We start from the raw sequence: 17,932 nt of genomic DNA, 5'->3' as shown, positions 1-17,932 counted from the left end.
GCCCAGTAGGAGTAGGTTCACCCAAATATCCGTTTTAATGTGGACAAAGATATTTTGAAAAACGCCTCCTGTGGACGCCTGTCGTTTTTACTCGAAACCGGCGTTTTCAAAATTATCCAGTCCAGTGTGGATGTAGCCTTAGTCAACTGTCCTAGTGCACAGTTGTCCTAGTTATGGTGGAGTGATTTCTGCCAGTAATTCAGCAGATCACAATGTGAGATTATTGTCACATGCATATTTAAACAAGATCATTTTAAATTGTAGATTATCTTAATGTTTGTTTTGGTTGTAATTATTTGTCAGAGGTTATTCCAAGATGAAAATAAATTTTCTGGTTTATTCTAAACTCATAACAGTAACTAATGTGAATTATTATTTATGCTTCACTATCCACAAATGCTGCTTGGTCTGTGGAATATTTCTTGCATTTTTGTTTTACTTATAAAATTTTCTGAATCGCTAATATTTTATTTTTGGATCAATGTTCCTATTTTAGGGTTCTTATGCCAAATCACACTTTTATACAATCATGGCTTAGATTTGGAAAACCTTTCCATTTTGTTTATTTCTACAATTGTAGGATAAATATAGGCACACAAAACTTGAGAGTTCTGTGGATCAAAATGAAAATTAATGTCTTTATGGTGTAAAGATGGAGACGATGTAAATAGAAGACAAAAGTAGCTGTTTTTTTTAAAATTAATGTTTAAGTTCTGTTTTATTTGACTGCATGGAAAAAGGCCAGATAATGTTTTTTGCTATATTTAATAAGTGATGCTATAATACCTTACACTGATTAATGTCATAGTTGTTTTGGACTGATTTCCACATTGTACATGTTGGATTAAGTCTGGCTGCACTGCTGTTATTAAATATTCTACAGAGATTCTATCTGATTATGGTTTCACATAAAAACAATGAAAATATCAAAATAGAACCAAGAAGAAGGAACCAAACCTACAAATTAGTACATGCTCATTTTTCAGATGGCAGTTTTTTAATATCACGTTACAGTATTGGAAATTTTTGCAATAATGGTTAAAAGTAATAATCTAGAAAATATGTGTATATAATATCTGCACTGGAGTGTCCAAAGAAATGCTGAACTGATTAGTGTCACATATGTTCTAACTAAATCTCCTGGAGTGGCTAATGTTGTTTCTCACCTGTTCCACCCACTCATTCCCATGAAAGTTGATTAAAAGTGACTAGTTGTATTTATCACATTTGGTAATGTAGCAACTTGGTAGAAAGCGTATTCTCGGTTCAAACAAATAGTGTGGACAAAATCCATATATTGGAGCAAACATATTAAGTCAAGTTTTTCTCCAAGTACTTATAACTGTGGCTAAGGATAGCATCTGTGCCTTTTTTGAGTTTGCTGACAACACCACTGTTGGCTGACTCAAAGGTAGCGATGAATCAACATTGGCGGGAGATTGAAAGTCTGGTTGAGTGGTGCCACAACAATCACCTCTCACTCAACGTCAGCAAAACCAAAGAGCTGATTATTGACTACAGGAGGTAGGAGCTGGAGGTCCATGAGCCAGTCCTCATTCAGGAATTGGAGGTGGAGAGGGTCAGTAGCTTTAAATTCTGTGGTGTTACCATTTTGATCTGTGCTCGGAGTAGCATGTAAGTGCCATCCAGAGAAGCCACAACTGCACCCCTGCTTTTTTCCAAGTTTACACAGATTCAGCATACCACTTAATACTTTAACAAACTTCTACAGATGCACAGTGGAGAGTATCCTAACTGGATACATCATGGCTGGTGTTGAAACACCAATCCCCAGGAATGGAGAAACTGACAGAAAATATTGGATGCAGCCCAGTCCGTCATAGGGACTGCCACCATTGGGCAGGAGCCGTAGAAGCTTTAGGTGCCACATCACCAGGTTCAGCAACAGTTATTATTCTACAATCATTAGGTTCCTGAACAGTCATGGATAACTTCACTCACCACAATTCTGAACTGATTCTACAACCTACTGACTCACTTTCAAGAACTCTTTGCAACTCATGTTCTCGTGTGATTTTTTTATTTGCACAATTTGTCTCCTTTTGCACGTTGGTTGTTTGTTGGTCTTTGTTTATGTGTAGTTTTTCATAAATTGTATTTTATATCTTTATTGTCCTACAAATGGTTGCAAGAAAGTGGATTTCAAGTTCGTATCTAGTAACATGTACGTACTTTGATGATAATTTTTACTTCAACTTTGACTAGTACTTTACTGATGCACTTTAACAAAGACCTGCGAGTTGTATTATGGCAGCAGGCACTTAGTCTAAGTAATGCAGGTTGGTATATTATGATGTTCAATATAAACTAGTGTGATATTTTGTTATGCTCTAAAACTCTGATTATCTATATCCAACTTTCTGATTTTTTAATATAAAAATTAAACTTTGTTCATAATAAAATTAGAAAGAAACTGTGCAACAAACTTTTACATTAATAGGTGTTACATTCAGCAATGTAATTTTTTTAAAAAGAGAAATAAATATAGCATCATGCTACTCTGGTGGCCCACTGGGGTGATACACCTTTGCTATTATTTGAGGAGCTTCTTTTCATGCAGCTGTTGGGGATGAATTAGAACATGAATTTTATCCATCCAACTCCATACTCTCTTCTCAAGTTCACAAACTGCAAAAAAGTGGGTGACAGTATCTTCTTCACTGCAGCCTTCTTAAGGGTAGCATATATTGGGTGATATTTTGCCTATACAGAAAGGCTGTAATCCTTCATTGCCAGCCAAGCGTGTTTGGTACTTGTTGGTAAAATCTGACGATAAGGCATTCTGCTTGGTGGTTTAGACAGTCTTCTCAGGGAGATTTTCTAGACAATATTCATAGTTTCTTTGTTCCACAGTATCTGCATAGCATACCCCACAGATGGAATTGTAGTAAATTGTGTTTAATATTGCAAAGGAGTTTGAGAGAGAGGATACTTGCTCATTTTAATTGAATCATAGAGAATAGACACTTTTACTCTTCAGAGGCAGATAATAAGTTTGTTCCCTGAATGTTTCAGGGCTTAGCTGTTCATATGTTGGTTGCATAAACAATAACCCTTTGACATAAGCATGACTCATAGCAACTTCAGTAGTTTTGGTTCCTTGAAACTTTCTGCAAAGTCCCATCAGAACAGTAAAGCATTTAAATACACTTTTCAGAACTCTATTGCCATGTAACTGCAGTTTAGTGGAGTTACAGATGTGACTTTACTGTTTGCTGTCAGTTGCTTTTAGAGAAACTACACCAGAAAATTGCATTAACTAGTGTAAGGCAATGATTTCCTTTGAGCTCACAAATAAACAATTCTTGTATTGCATTTAGTGTGTAATAATATTAGCTAATGCTTTATATGGTAAAAAGTTTCTCCTGTATATGTTTAAAAAAAGTTTTATAAACAATACCAATGACCTGTATTTAGAAAATGAATTGGTTTATTTTGCAATGTTTTATTCCATTAATCAAATGCTTAAGGAAATAACAATCTAGCATAGTTAATTTATATGAACACGAGAAAGCCTGTACGTGCACACAAAAAGCTGGAGGAACTCAGCAGGTCAGTCTGCATCAATGGAAATGAACAAACAGTTGACATTTTGGGCCAAGACCCTTCAAGATTGAAAAAAAGTCTGAAATGTCGACTGTTGGTTCATTTCCATAGATGCTGCCTGACCTGTTGAGATGCTCCAGCATTTTCAGTGGTTTTAATTAGTTTATATGTATAGTTGTATATAGAGTTTGGAAGAATAACTTGTATTAAAGGATCTATATCAAGTGAGTGTAGGTGAAGATTAAATAGTTATTCTGTCATTAATGCATCATTAATTGTATTAGACGCAGTATCTAAATTCTTTATGACCATTGATCAAAGCCTTTCATTGAAACTGTACTAATGACATAGAATGTCCACAAAATCTAATCTCACTGTACTGTAATAAATTCTATTGACATTTAACTTCTGATTTACGTGGCTTCGTAAAATTTAAGGTCATAGGGTCATAGAAAAATACAGCACAGAGGCAGGTCCTTTGGCTCATGTAGTCAGTGCTAAGCCATTTAAACTGCCTGCTCCCATTGACCTGCACCCAGATCATAGCTACCCATATCCCTACCGTCCATGTATCTATCCAGAGTTCTCTTAAATGTTGAAATCAAACTTGCATGCACCACTTCCACTGGTAGCTTTTCTACACTCTCGCGACCCTCTGAGTGAAGAAGTTTCCCCTCATGTTCCTGCTTAAACTTTTCACCTTTCACCCTTACCCATGAACTCTAGTTGTAGTCCCTCACAACCTCAGTGGAAAAATCCTGCTTGCATTTACCCTACATATACCCTCATAATTTTCTATACCTCTGTCAAATCTCCTCTCAATCTTCTACATTCCAATGAAAAAGTCCTAACCTATTCAATCTTCCCATATAATTCAGGTCCTCCAGTCCTGGCAACATTCTTACAAATTTTTTCTGTACTCGTTCTACCTTAATTACATTTTTCCTGTAGGTAGGTGACCAAAACTGCACTCAATGCTCCAAATCAGGTCTGGTCAACGTCTTATACAGCTTCAGAATAACAGTCCTGTATTCAGTACTTTGATTTATGAAGACCTCTGTGCCAGAAACTTTCTTTGTGGACCTGTATTCTGGGATCCCTTTGTTCTACCACACTTCTCAGTGCCCTGGTTGGTCCTTCTGAAGTGCAACAACTTGCACTTGCCTCCATTAAATAGCTTCTATCTGCCATTTTTCAGCTCATTTTTCCATCTAGTCCAGATCCCACCACAAGTTCTGATAATCTTTCTTGCTGTTCAGTACATTCCCATTCTTGGTGTCATCCACAAATATTCTGATCCAGTTAACCAATCTTCATCCAGTTCATTGATATACAGTAGATGACAAACAACAATGGATCTAGTGCTGTTCCCTGTGTCACTCCATTACTCACAGACCTCCAGTCAGAGAAGCAGCTGTCTACTGCCACTCTCTGGCTTCTCCCACAAAGCCAATTTCCAAACCAGTTTACAACCTCATCTTGAATGCCGAGCGACTGAACCTTCTTGAGCAAGCTCCCATGCGGGACCTTGTCAAATGCCTCGCTAGCGTTGATGGAGACACCATCCACTGCCTTGCCTTCATCAACTTTCCTGGTAACTTCCTCGAAAAACTATAAAATTGGTTAGACATGACCTACTGTGCACAATGCCATGCCGATTATCCCTTTCTTTCTTTTTCAATCTTTTTATTAGTTTCAACATCATACACATTACAAAAAATAAGTACAGAGCAATTGGGGTTTTATTAATTAATAATTATATTATAAAAGTATACGGTCAGGTAACACACAGTTAGGCCAACTATCCCTAATCAGTCTAAGTCTATCCAAATACAAATACATCCTGTCCCTTAGAATACCTTCCAATAACTTTCCCACTACTAATGTCAGGTTCACCGGCCTGTAATTTTCTGGGTTGTTTTTTTTTCAGAGCATTTCTTGACAGCGGATCAGCATTAGCTACTTTCCAATCCCCTGGTACCTCACCTGACGCAAATATTATTTAAATATCTGTGCTCAGGCCCCGGCAGTTTCTGCACTTAGCTCCCGTAGGGTCTAACGGAACACCTTATCAGGCCCTGAGAATTTATAATGTGCCTCAAGGCAACAAACTCCTCCTCCTCCTGTAATCTGTACAGGGTCCATAATCTTGCTATTGCTTTGCCTCACTTCTATAGACTCAGTGTCTGTCTCCTGAGTAAATACAGATGCAAAAAAAACCGTATAGGATCTCCCCCCCATCTCTTTTAGCTCCATACATAAATTCCTTCTGATCTTCCAGAGGAACAATTATATCCCTTGCAATCCTTTTACTCTTAGCTATAGAATATCTGTAGAACCTATTGAATCCCTGAGGATTTTCCTTCACATTGTCTACTAGGATAACCTTATGCCTGCTTTTAGCCTTCCTGATTTCTTTGTTAAGTGTTTTGCATTACTTATACTCCATGTGTACCTCATTTGTTCTTTTCTGCCTATCTCTGCTATGCACCTCCTTTTTTTTTCTTAACCAGGACCTTTATATCTCTTGAAAGCCAAGGTTCCCGAAACTTGTTATTTTTTACCTTTTATTCTGACAGGCACATGCAAGCTTTGTACACTTAAACTTTCTCTTTTGAAGGCCCTTCACTTACCAAGTGCACCTTTGCCAGAAGGCAGTCAGCCCCAATTCACTCTTGCCAAATCTTTTCTGATACCATCAAGATTAGCCTTTTTTCAATTTAGAATCTCAACCGGTGTATTAAACCTATCTTTTTCCATTTTTACTTTGAAACTAATGGCATTATGATTACCAAATGCAAAGTGTTCCCCTACACAAACTCTTGTCACCAGCCCTGTCATCCCCTAATGGCAGATCAAGTATCAGACACTCTATCATTGAGACTTCTACGTTCTGATTAAGGAAACTTTCTTGAACACATTTGACAAACTCTGTCCCATCTAGAGCAACACACACAAAAATGCTGGAGGAACTCAGCAGGCCAGGCAGCATCTATGGAAAAGAGTAAAGAATAGATTGTTCAGACTGAGACACTTCTTCAGGACTGGAAAGGGAGGGGAGGAAGAAGTGCAAGTGATAGGTGAAACTGGGAAAGGGGGAAAGAGTAAAGTAAAGAGCTGGGAAGATGATGGGTACAAGAGATAAGAGGCTGGAGAAGGGGTAATCTGATAGAGGACAGAATATCATTGAAGAAAGGGAAGGTGGAGGAGCACCAGAAAGAGGTGATGAGCAGGTTAGGAGATGAGGTGGAGAGGGAAAGAAATGGGGAGTGCCATTACCAGAATTTTGAGAAATCGATGTTTGTGTCATCAGGTTGGAGGCTGAGGGAATAAGGTGTTGCTCTTTCAACCTGAGTGTAGTCTCATCCTGACAGTTGAGGAGCCCATGGATTGTCATGTTGGAATGGGAATAGGAAGTAGAATTGAAATGGACAGCCACTGGATGATCCCACTTTTTGTGGCAGACGGAGCGAAGGTGCTCGACAAAGTGGTTTCCCAATAATTGCCCTATCCCATCTAGTCTTTAGTCAGTCACTTCCGCCACCTCCAACGGGATCCCACCACTAAGCTCATCTTTCCCCCTATTGGCGAGACCTGATGCAGACTGGGAGACTGCTTTGCTGAACACCTACGCTCTGTCCGCCAGAGAAAGCAGGATCTCCCAGTGGCCACACATTTTAATTCCACATCCCATTCCCATTCTGACATGTCTATCCACGGCCTCCTCTACTGTAAAGATGAAGCCACACTCAGGTTGGAGGAACAACACCTTATATTCCGTCTGGGTAGCCTCCAACCTGATGGCATGAACATGGACTTCTCTAACTTCTGCTAATGCCCCACCTCCCCCTCATACCCCATCTGTTACTTATTTTTATACACACATTCTTTTTCTCACTCTCCTTTTTCTCCCTCTGTCCCTCTGAATATACCGCTTGCCCATCCTCTGGGTCCCCTCCGCCCTTGTCTTTCTTCCCGGACCTCCTGTCCCATGATCCTCTCGTATCCCTTTTGCCTATCACCTGTCCAGCTCTTGGCTCCATCCCTCCCCCTCTTGTCTTCTCCTATCATTTTGGATCTCCCCCTCCCCCTCCCCCTCCAACTTTCAAATCCCTTACTCACTCTTCCTTCAGTTAGTCCTGACGAAGGGTCTCGGCCTGAAACGTCGACTGCACCTCTTCCTAGAGATGCTGCCTGGCCTGCTGCGTTCAGCAGCAACTTTTATGTGTGTTGCTTGAATTTCCAGCATCTGCAGAATTCCTGTTGTTTTAGTCTTTAGTCAGTATGGGATTTCTAGTCAATATCTGGAAAGTTAAAGTCACCTTCTATAACAGCCTTACATTTCTTGCGATAGTCTGTGATCTCTGTATAAAGTTGTTCCTCTAAATTCTGCGGACTGTTGTGTAGTCTATAACATAGTCCCATTGACATGGTAATACTTATGTTATTCCTCATTTCTGCCCATGAAGCCTGACTAGATGACTTCTCCAGTCTGTCCTGACTGAGCACTGCCATGACATTTGTCTGACTGGTAATGTACTCCTCCCTCGTTAATCCTTCCTGCGCTGTTGCGTTTAAAACAATGGAAGCCCGGAATATTGATCTGCAGGTCCTGCCCCTCCTGCAACCAAGTATCACTAATGGCTATAGCGTCATAATTCCAGCTGTTGATCCATGCTCTGAGTTCAGCTGCCTTTCCTACAATATTTTACGTAGCTCAAAATATCAGTTGCACCATGCTCAATCTTTTGATTCCTGACTTTGCCTGAGGTCTTAACAACGTGACTCCACAACTGTCCCGGCGCTCTAGTTCCCATCCCCCTCAAACTCGGATTCTGAACTCAGAGCTAAACTGAAGATGAATTCTATTAACTGAGGAGGAGCAGATGGATTTGGAAGTTGTATTGAAAATGTCAAATTGCACACTATTATATTTCTACTATTTAAGCCAGATGATTACTTCTTTAAGCATTTAATTTGAAGAAATGAAGGGAATAATACAGCCAAGAGAAACTGTGCCAGGTCCACTGCCAGATGGCTGCGATAGATTTGATCATTTTTAGATGAAACGTTTAATTTTGAAGGAAAATGTCAGTAATGCTAATTTGTTCATAACAGATGATAAAATATTTAAATATTTGCAGCATTTTAAAAAATGACCAACATCAAAATAAAAATAGGTATAATTCTGTAATATTTTGGCACATTATATTATAGGTAGCAATGAACTTTGCCAGACCCTGGTGAAATGTAGAAATGAAAATTTTGATAGGTGATTCATCCCTTGGCTGTATTTGGACACCCTTTAATGGCTGGTACAAAATTATTACCTATTTTGTTGTAAAAAGTAGATGTTATCAAAAGATTATACTGTGATTTTAATGAGCTTCCCTTTAGAGGATAGGGTAGAGGATGTGCAACATGACTTAGAGATGGAATTCTGAAGTTCAGCCAGACAGATGGAGCATAACTGACAGTTGTGGTATGATTGAAATCAAGCAGATGTCAGATTTGGAAGAATACACTGTTGAAACTATATTGATTTAAGCATTTGTGGTTAATTATTATCAAATGTTGAGTAAATATTAATTTGTGATTGCTACCTCCTTTAGCAATCTTTCTTATTTTAACTTCCTAATTATTCTCACTTTCTTATTAATGCCTACAGTTGAAGTCTTGCTTCTTCTGAACTGGAAGAAGTTGAAACAAACAGTGGCCATTATCGGCAGAAATATTTCTAGCGCTATAGTGTTAGTTCTAAAGATTTAAAAATAGCTTTATTTGGCACATGTACATCTAAACATACAGTGAAATGTGGCATTTGTGTTAGCAACCAGTGTAATCTGACAACATAGATGCCCACAACTTACTAACCCTAACCTAAATGTTGTTGGAATGTGGGAAGTAATCATTGCATCCAGAGAAACCCACCTGGAAGTGGGAAAAATGTTGAAACTCCTTGTAGCCAGTGACAAGAATTGAACCCCGATCACTGGAGTGTTGTGTTTTTGACATTTCCATAATATTTGAGTAATCGTGTGTGTGTGTGTGTGTGTGTGTGTGTGTGTGCGTGTGTGTGCGTGTGTGTGTGTGTGTGTGTGTGTGTGCGTGTGTGTGTGTGTGTGTGTGTGTGCGTGTGTGTGTGTGTGTGTCTATATATATATATATATATATAGACACACACACACACACATTGATTAGTTAAGCATTCTTGCTGGTTTAAATAATTAATTACGAGTTATATGTAAAAATATATTAATTACATACGTCATCATTCTACTACGTGATACGTGCACACTTTGCTTAAAGTACAGTGGAAGTTACACGTGCATACTTGGACTCTTGGTCTTTATTTGAATTAATTTAATGTTTTGAAGTTACAAAACATAACAGTTATTGTATTCTTTATTTTATTGTGGTTTTTTTTGTGCTGCATTGGATCCGGAGCAACAATTATTTCGTTCTCCTTTATACTTGTGTGCTGGAATTGACATTAAACAATCTTGAATCATGCTACTTCTTTTTGAGACACAGATCTGTTCTGAAAAGTGGATCATATATATTTTTATAAATGACTCATTCTTCATTCTTAGTTGAAAAGTAAGCATATCACCTAACAATTTCTAAATGGACTGATAATAATACCTTGACTTACTTTGTTGAAGAGTAGTCATTAAGGTGTGATGGATATTGACTTTCCAAGGCCCAAGAGACTTATTGCTAACCGTAGCTTTCTTGCACAGTGTGCATGACCCTTCCAGAGCTGTTTGTGACAAAGTTAAACTTCTAACAATATTCCGTGCTCAGCTTCTTGTTATAAACAAGAACCGGTTTTCAGTTCTTAATGTAAATTGCAAACAATAATCAGTCTGAAGTTAAAAGGACAGTTTTACAAACAAACAACACTATAGAGCACAGGCTGCTCAAGAGGTACGGTTTACAAAGTGAAGTGATTATGAGATGTTCTGGTCCACTTCAGCTAAATGTTAAACAATACAGGTATGTTAATTGATCGGCATCAAACCAAGCAACTCCAGCTAAGGTATTTGCATCATATGCTGATTTGTCACCATCTTTGATTCGGCCATTGATGGTGGTGTCATCAGCCAACTTAATTATGGCATTGGAACTGTGATTACCCTCAGAGTCAAAGTATAAAGTGAGTAGAGCAGGGGGCTAAGCACACAGCCTTGTGGTGCACTTATGCTGATGATGATTGTGGAGGAGACGTTGCCATTCTGATGTACTTGGGGTCTGCAAGTGAGGAAATCGAGGATCCAGTTGCACAAGGAGTTATTGAGACTTTGGTCTTCAACTTATTGATTAGTTGTGAGGAGATGGTAATACTGAATACTAAGCCGTAGTTAATGAAGAGCATCATCATCAATGCAGATCACTGTCCAGGTGTTCGGGGCTGAGTGAAGAACCAGTGAATGGCATCTGTTGCTGACTTGTTGTCTTCAGGCAGGAGTTCATACATTTTATCATCAACCTCTCAAAGCACTTAATCACAGTGGATGCAAATGATACTGGACAATAGGCACTGAGGCAGGTTCTTCTTAGGCACTGGTATAATTGAAACCTGTTTGAAGCAGGTGGGTACCTTAACCTGCTGAAGCAGGAGGTTAAAGATATTGGTGAAAATTTCAGCCAGTTGATCAACACAGGTCTTCCGTACTCTTCCAGGTAGCCAGTCTGGACTAGTGCTCTCCATGGGTTCACCCACCAGAAGGACTTTATCACATTGGCCTCAGACTGAAATCACAGGGTCACAGGGGGCTGTGGGAGTTTGTGAAGGTGCCTCCATGTTTTGATGGTCAAAGCAGGCATAAAAGGCATTGAGCTTGTCTGGGAATGAAAACTTGTTGTCACCTATGTCACTTAGTTTCACTTTGTAAGAGGTGGTAGCATTCAATCCCTGCCACAGCTGTTGAGCATCCTTCAGTGTTTCAAGTTTGGTTGGGAATTGCCACTTGGCATGTGAGATAGCTTTCCGGAGATCTAACCTGGACCTGGTATTTATACAGTCGCTAGACTGAACTCCACTGATCTGGGCTTCAGCAGATTACAGATCTCTTGATTCATCCAGGGCTTCTGGTTGGGAAAGACTGAATGATTTTGTAGAGATGCATTTGTTTACAACTGTTTTTGTAAAGTCTGTAACAACTGTGGCATATTCGTTCAGATCCTCTGAGTTCTTGAACGTGGCCCAGTCCACTGACTTGAAGCAATTCCATAGACACTCCCCTGTCTCCCGTGACCACCTCTTTGTTGTTCTTGTCTCTGGAGACATCCTCTTTAGCCTTTGCCTTTATGTAGGTAGAAGGAGGACAGTCAGATGAACAGATTGTGGTCTAGGGATGGAACAGTCTAGGTGTTCTTAATTGTAATATAACAGTGGTTAAGTGTGTTGGGACCACTTGTGATAGAAGTGAAATGTTGTTAACCAGGCAGAGATTTCTTCAAATAAGCCTGATTGAAATCCTTGATAATGATTTGAAAGACATTGGGGTAGGCTGTTTCTTGTTGCTCATTCCTCCACTCAATAACTTGAGTGCTTGCTTAACATAGGGCTTTGGAGTAAGTGAACTGCAGTCAGGATCATAGAGAAGAGCTCTCTTGGTAAGTAGAATGGTCAGCACTTAATGATTAAATGTTCCAGGTCAGGGGACATTTACCAGTTCTATCTTTGTATCTGTTGTTTGTTGGTATTCAGCAGTCCTTTGAAACAATGTTTATTTAACCTGGAATCTGAAACAATATTTTCCTTTATTACATTTTCGTTGAGAAGCCTTGAGTGGATGTGAACTAGAGATTTATTTGGAAGGTAATTGGTAGATGCTTAGATTTTTACTGTATTTGGAAGATTTTTTAAAAAATAATTTGTGTTTTACAGGTGGTTATTCCAAGAAGCCCCATTCAGGCCAAGGGATTATTGCTGTCATGCATAGAAGATAAAAATCCTTGTATTTTCTTTGAACCTAAAATTCTGTACAGAGCTGCTGGTAAGTTTCCAGGTGTAGCATTTTCTCTGACCTGGTACACGATAACAATAGACGACTTTTGCAGAGGTTGATTTTATTGGAACTAATGCAAGCGACATAAACTACGAAATTCATGATGTTCTACTTCAATGGAAAATATTAATGTTTTTGGCAGTGGTTAAATCCATATGTTTATGTATATTGGAGATCAAGTATGACATTCCTTTTTGTCATCTTTTTTGGCATTTGTGTTGGTTTTTCACTTTTTCGTTCCATTAAGAGCAGTAATATTGTGCTTCTCTTTTAAAACCCCACTTTTATTTTATTAAGAAAGTAATTAAAACATATAAAGTTTCTGCCTACCCTGAGAGGATTTGAAACCACCCTAGAATGAATAATGAAAACAATGAAAAAATATGTAGTATGAGAAATATAATTAAAATCAAATTAAACTCATTCAATGGTGTGCTTGCAGCTTTTGTTGCAGGTGGAGTAAATGGCATGAGAGTCGTTGAAAATGAGTGCCCGCTTGCTGTTTTTACATGACCTTTGAATACTAACATGCTCACTGGTTTCCTTCATTTTGAGCAAAGGATTTTATTCAGTAATGAATGAGGATGCTATATTTTTTTCCAAGGAGATTTTGAGAAATTGTATTGTGAAAGTTTTTTTCAATGCTCCCAGGATCTTAAGAATTTGGTTTTAACTGCTTGTTTCTGAAACCAGGCATGTACACAATGTGGTCCACCTATCCGTATTGATTCAGTAATCTGGACATTGACTTGGGAAAAAGCATGGACAGTTATCTGTATATTTTGCCAATAGATTGGAAGAATTTTATGGAGGCAATATTGGTAGTGCTTTCAGATGTCTTGTGTAAGTTTTCTATATCTCTTCAAAGCATTCAGGAGGACAAAAATTGTTGGTGCTTGGTAGATCATGAGCTTGGATTCTGAATTTCTTTTCAAATCTTTTCCTTTTTCTCAAAAGTACCCTTTTCTTCACTTGGGCACCGGCCATAGTGGTGCAATAGAGACAGTAGGGGCTTTGTAATTGATGTCTGTTTTCATTGAGAGATGATTCCTGATGAATGTAAAGTGATCCACGTTTTCAGGGATCTGACTTGGTTCTTTATTGTTAAGGATGTTGTCACACCCTCAGCAATGGGGTCAGGTTGATGGTAGGTAATGGTCTTTGGATGTTTAGTCTAATGCCCATCTCTTGTACACATCAGAGAAGAAGCCAGCGGTGATTTGAAGCTCAGCCAGTAAGTGGATGTACACTCAGTGACTACTTTATGAGGTACCTCCTGCACGTTATAAACTGGCTACTACGTGTATGTGAGTGCTCTTCTGTTGCTGTAGGTTCGATGTGTTGTGCATTCAGAGATACGGTTCTGCATACTACTGTTGTAACACATGGTTATTTGAGTTACTTTTGGCTTCCTGCTTCTTGAATCAGTCTGACCATTCTCCTTTCACCACTCATTAACAAGGTATTTTCAGCTATAAAACGACTGCTCAGTGGATATTTTTTGTTTTTTGCACCATTCTCTGTGAACGCTAGAGACTGAAAATCCCAAGAGATCAGCAAATTCTAAGATACTCAAAGCACCACATTTGACACCAACAATTAAAGTCACTAGACCACATTTTTCCCCACTCAACTAAGCCACTTGACCCCATCTGCCTGCTTTTATGGATTGAGTTGCTGCCATTTGGACATTTGTATTAATGAACTGATGTACCGAATAAAATAGCCACTAAGTGGATCCATAAGTTTCATTTGCTTATGACAAATTGATACTTGAGTTAGAGGTGATTGTAATTCTGGAGTGGTGTGCAATTTCCTGAACAAACTGCAGATTAATTCCTCTATTGAAGGTAGAGTGCAGTATTCAGTAATAAAAAAATAAGATGTTGCTGCAATGACACAGCTTTGCTTGACTGTAGTCTGCAGTATGATTGGGCCTGTGCTGAAATCCTTGGGTGGAATCACAACTTGTATACTGTTGTGTAGTGGGTGTTGAATTTCTGAAAGCAGCTGAATTTGAGGAAGGTTATATAACATATAATGATTTTTGGTGCTGTCACCAGTGGGAGCACCTGCAAAAGGAAGAAGTGGTTTTGTTTATAGATCATTGTGGAAATTATTGTGTAAGTAGTTCAAAGAAGAGAGAAAAATTTGCAGTGAGTTGTTTAGCTGCAACTGGAAAGATAGCAGAAGACTCAAGTGAAGAAAATTCTGCTGAATTGGATGGCAGAGTTCTTGAAAAAGATGGAATAACAAAATCATTCTTGATAAGAGCAATTTTCATGTGGTGGAAGCTTGACAGGAGGGATTCATTATGGAATTGTGGGAAAGATTAGCATAATTTAGAAAGATAACATTACATTCAAGATGAGAGCAAAGTTGGACATGAAGTACAGTTTGTAGAGACTGAGGGTTCAAACATGATTTTGTGGAGGAATAATCATAAGAAAATGGTAGGCCTATTCACTCTCTTCAACTTCAGCATTGAATTGAAGAGAGAAATGAAGTTAAGATTACAGACCATAATCATCCAGAAGTACTGGGAGCATCTGGGAAGATTAGCAGGATGTTGTCCTGTGTCTGTTTTTGTTACCCATGAACAAGTACAGTTGGGAGGCCCAGTGAATGGTGCCGATGCCTTGTGGCTTCAACGACACAGATTCTCTTTTGATTTTTGATGCTCTCTGTGTGAAATTTTCATTTTCTTTATGTGACCATGTGGATTTCCTGCATGTGCTTTGACTTTCTCTAATGTGCCAAAGATCTGTCAATTGCTATTAATTGGGTACTGCAAAATGACCCTATGTTGCTAGATGGTAGGAGAGTTGGGGAAGAGAATGGGGTAATTGATGGGAATGAGAAGCAAAATTGGGTTAATGCAGATGGGTGCTTAATTGTCGGTGTGGATACACAGTACTGTGCAAAAGTCTTAGGCATCCAAGAATTTTTGTATGGTTTCAGATATTAAGGCCTCCACAGTCCCCTGATCTCAACATCATTGAGGCTGTGTGGGATTACCTGGAGAGACAGAAGCAAGCAAGAAAGCCAAAGTCTGCAGAATAACTGTGACAAGTTCTCTGAGGTGCTTGGAACAACCTACCAACTGATAATCTTACAAAATAGCACAATAGTGTAACTAAGTGAATTGATACAGTTTTAAAAGCAAAGGGTGGTCACACGAAATATTGATATGATTTAGTTTTTACTGTTCTTTGCTGTTTATAGTAATTTCTTTTAATTACTTTTGAAAGCATCTTTGCCTTACAGATTCTTTTTTACATGTGCCAAATAATTTTGCACAGTACTGTAGTGGGACAAAGGATCTATTTCTATGCTGTATAACTCTATGACAGAAGAAAATTATAGGGCAGTTAGCCTAACCGCAGTGGTTAGAAAAGTGTTAAGGGTTTATTATTAAGGATGAGGTTTCTAGAGGTTATTAGAGACTAATAATAAAATAGTCAAAGTCAGCATGGTGTCTGTAAAGGGAAAGCCTGCCTGACTCATCTGTTGGAGTCCTTTGAGTAAGTGACAAGCACGGTAGACAAAGGAGAAGCAGTGGATGTCATCTACTTGGATTTTCAGAAGATGTTTGATAAGATGCCACACATGAGACTGCTTAACAAAATAAAATCCTATGGCGTTATAGGAAATATACTAGCATGACTAGCAGAATGGCTGACAGGCAGGAGGCAGCGAGTGGGAATAAAAGGGGCTTTTTCTGGTTGGCTGCCAGTGACTGGTGGTGTTCCTCAGTGATCAGTATTGGGACTACTGCTTTTCACATTGATTGTCAATGATTCAGATAATGGAACTGATGGTTTTGTGGCAAAGTTTGCAGATGATATGAATATAGGTGGAGGGGTAGGTAGTGCTGAGGAAGCGTTGCGTTTACAGCAGGATTTAGACAATTTGGAAATTGATCAAAAAAATGGCAAATTGAATATTGTGTTGGGAAATGTATGATAATGCATTTTGATAAAAGGAACAATAGTGCAGACTATTATCTAAATGGGGGAAGATTCAAACATTAGAGGTGCAGAGGAACTTGGGAGTCCTTCTGCAAGACTCCCAAAAGGTTAATTTACAGGTTGAGTCTGTGGTAAAGAAGGAAAATGCAATGTTGGCATTTATTTCCAGGGAATAGAATATAAAAGCAGGGAGATAATGCTGAGCCTTTATAAGACACTAGTCTGACTATAACTGTCAGCAGTTTTGGGACCCATATCTCAGAAAGGATGTGTTGTCATTGGAGAGAGTCCAGAGGAGGTTCATGAGGATGATTCTGGGAATGAAGGGTTAACATATGAAGAGTGTTTAGCAGCTTTGGGTCTGTACTCACTGCAATTTAGAAGAATGTAGGGGGATCTCATTGAAACTTACCAAATGTTGAAAAGATAGATTGGAGAGGATGTTTCCTATGGCAGGGGTATCCAGAACTAGGGGGCACAGACTCAATATTGAGGGGCGACCCTTTAGAACAGAAATAAGGAATTTTTTGAGCCAGAGGGTAGTAATCTGTGGAATGCTGTCCCACATGTACTTAAGGCAGAAGTTGTTCGTTTGTTGATCGGTATGGTGAGAAGGTATGTGGGATGGGGTTGAGTGGGATCTGGGATCAACCATGATAGAATGGTGGAGCAGACTCAATGGGCTGAATGGCCTAATCCTGCTCCTTGTGTTTTATGATCTTATGGACATAGTTTTGCAGTGGTGTCTTGAACTCTGAGATGTCCTGCTGATATTGCTTCCGTTGTGACATCGGGTATAAAATTCCATTAAAGATGAAGGTTCAGCAATACGTGTTCAACTCTAAAGATAATTCTTATAGCTTTATAGTTTCAATTGGTAGATGCATTGTGCTTCAAATGGGTCTTTTTTTAAATACAAAAAATAAGTTTAGTGATTTAAAATAAGAGCTTATTGGTGCTTAATGCTCAAAGAATTGTAAATGTACTGATATTTCTGAATATTCAGTGGAGAAGCTACTGAAGAAGCTTATTTCAAATCTTTGAATAACAACTGCTACTGGTGAATTGATTATAGCTGTACCTTAGCTGCAGTAGTTAATTCCAAAAGCGGGACGTTCTGTTCCTCTGACTCAAATATAAACTTTGTAGATCTCCAGGAATGATGCCTGTTTAAGCCACATGGTTTTAACATTCATAAACAACCTCCTTTTGTAGTGTTTGAACTATCTTGATTCAGCTAAGTTTACAGATTGAAAGAGAAACACAAACATGAGGAATTCTGCAGATGAATGAAAAGCAATTGGTTTTAGATAATAAATTGCATTTTTTTCTGGGAACTTTTTCTTTGTTAGTATTAACAATGTGATATATGCTAAT

General features: G+C 38.7%; 1 protein-coding gene across 3 annotated transcripts in view; it reads left to right on the top strand.

The window, feature by feature from the left end:
* Positions 1-17,932, top strand: part of bckdhb (branched chain keto acid dehydrogenase E1 subunit beta) — a 245,744-nt gene that overhangs the window by 64,983 nt on the left and 162,829 nt on the right. For all 3 annotated transcript variants that reach the window (XM_072250112.1, XM_072250128.1, XM_072250121.1), the window contains exon 6: positions 12,464-12,572. In XM_072250112.1, the coding sequence (XP_072106213.1) occupies positions 12,464-12,572 (109 nt within the window). The remainder of the gene's footprint in view (positions 1-12,463; positions 12,573-17,932) is intronic.

The sequence above is a fragment of the Mobula birostris genome, chromosome 2 (assembly GCF_030028105.1).
Source record: "Mobula birostris isolate sMobBir1 chromosome 2, sMobBir1.hap1, whole genome shotgun sequence".
Classification (NCBI taxonomy): Eukaryota; Metazoa; Chordata; class Chondrichthyes; order Myliobatiformes; family Myliobatidae; genus Mobula; species Mobula birostris.
The sequence above is the reverse complement of the archived record's forward strand: the minus strand, read 5'-3'. Positions and strand labels throughout refer to the sequence as shown.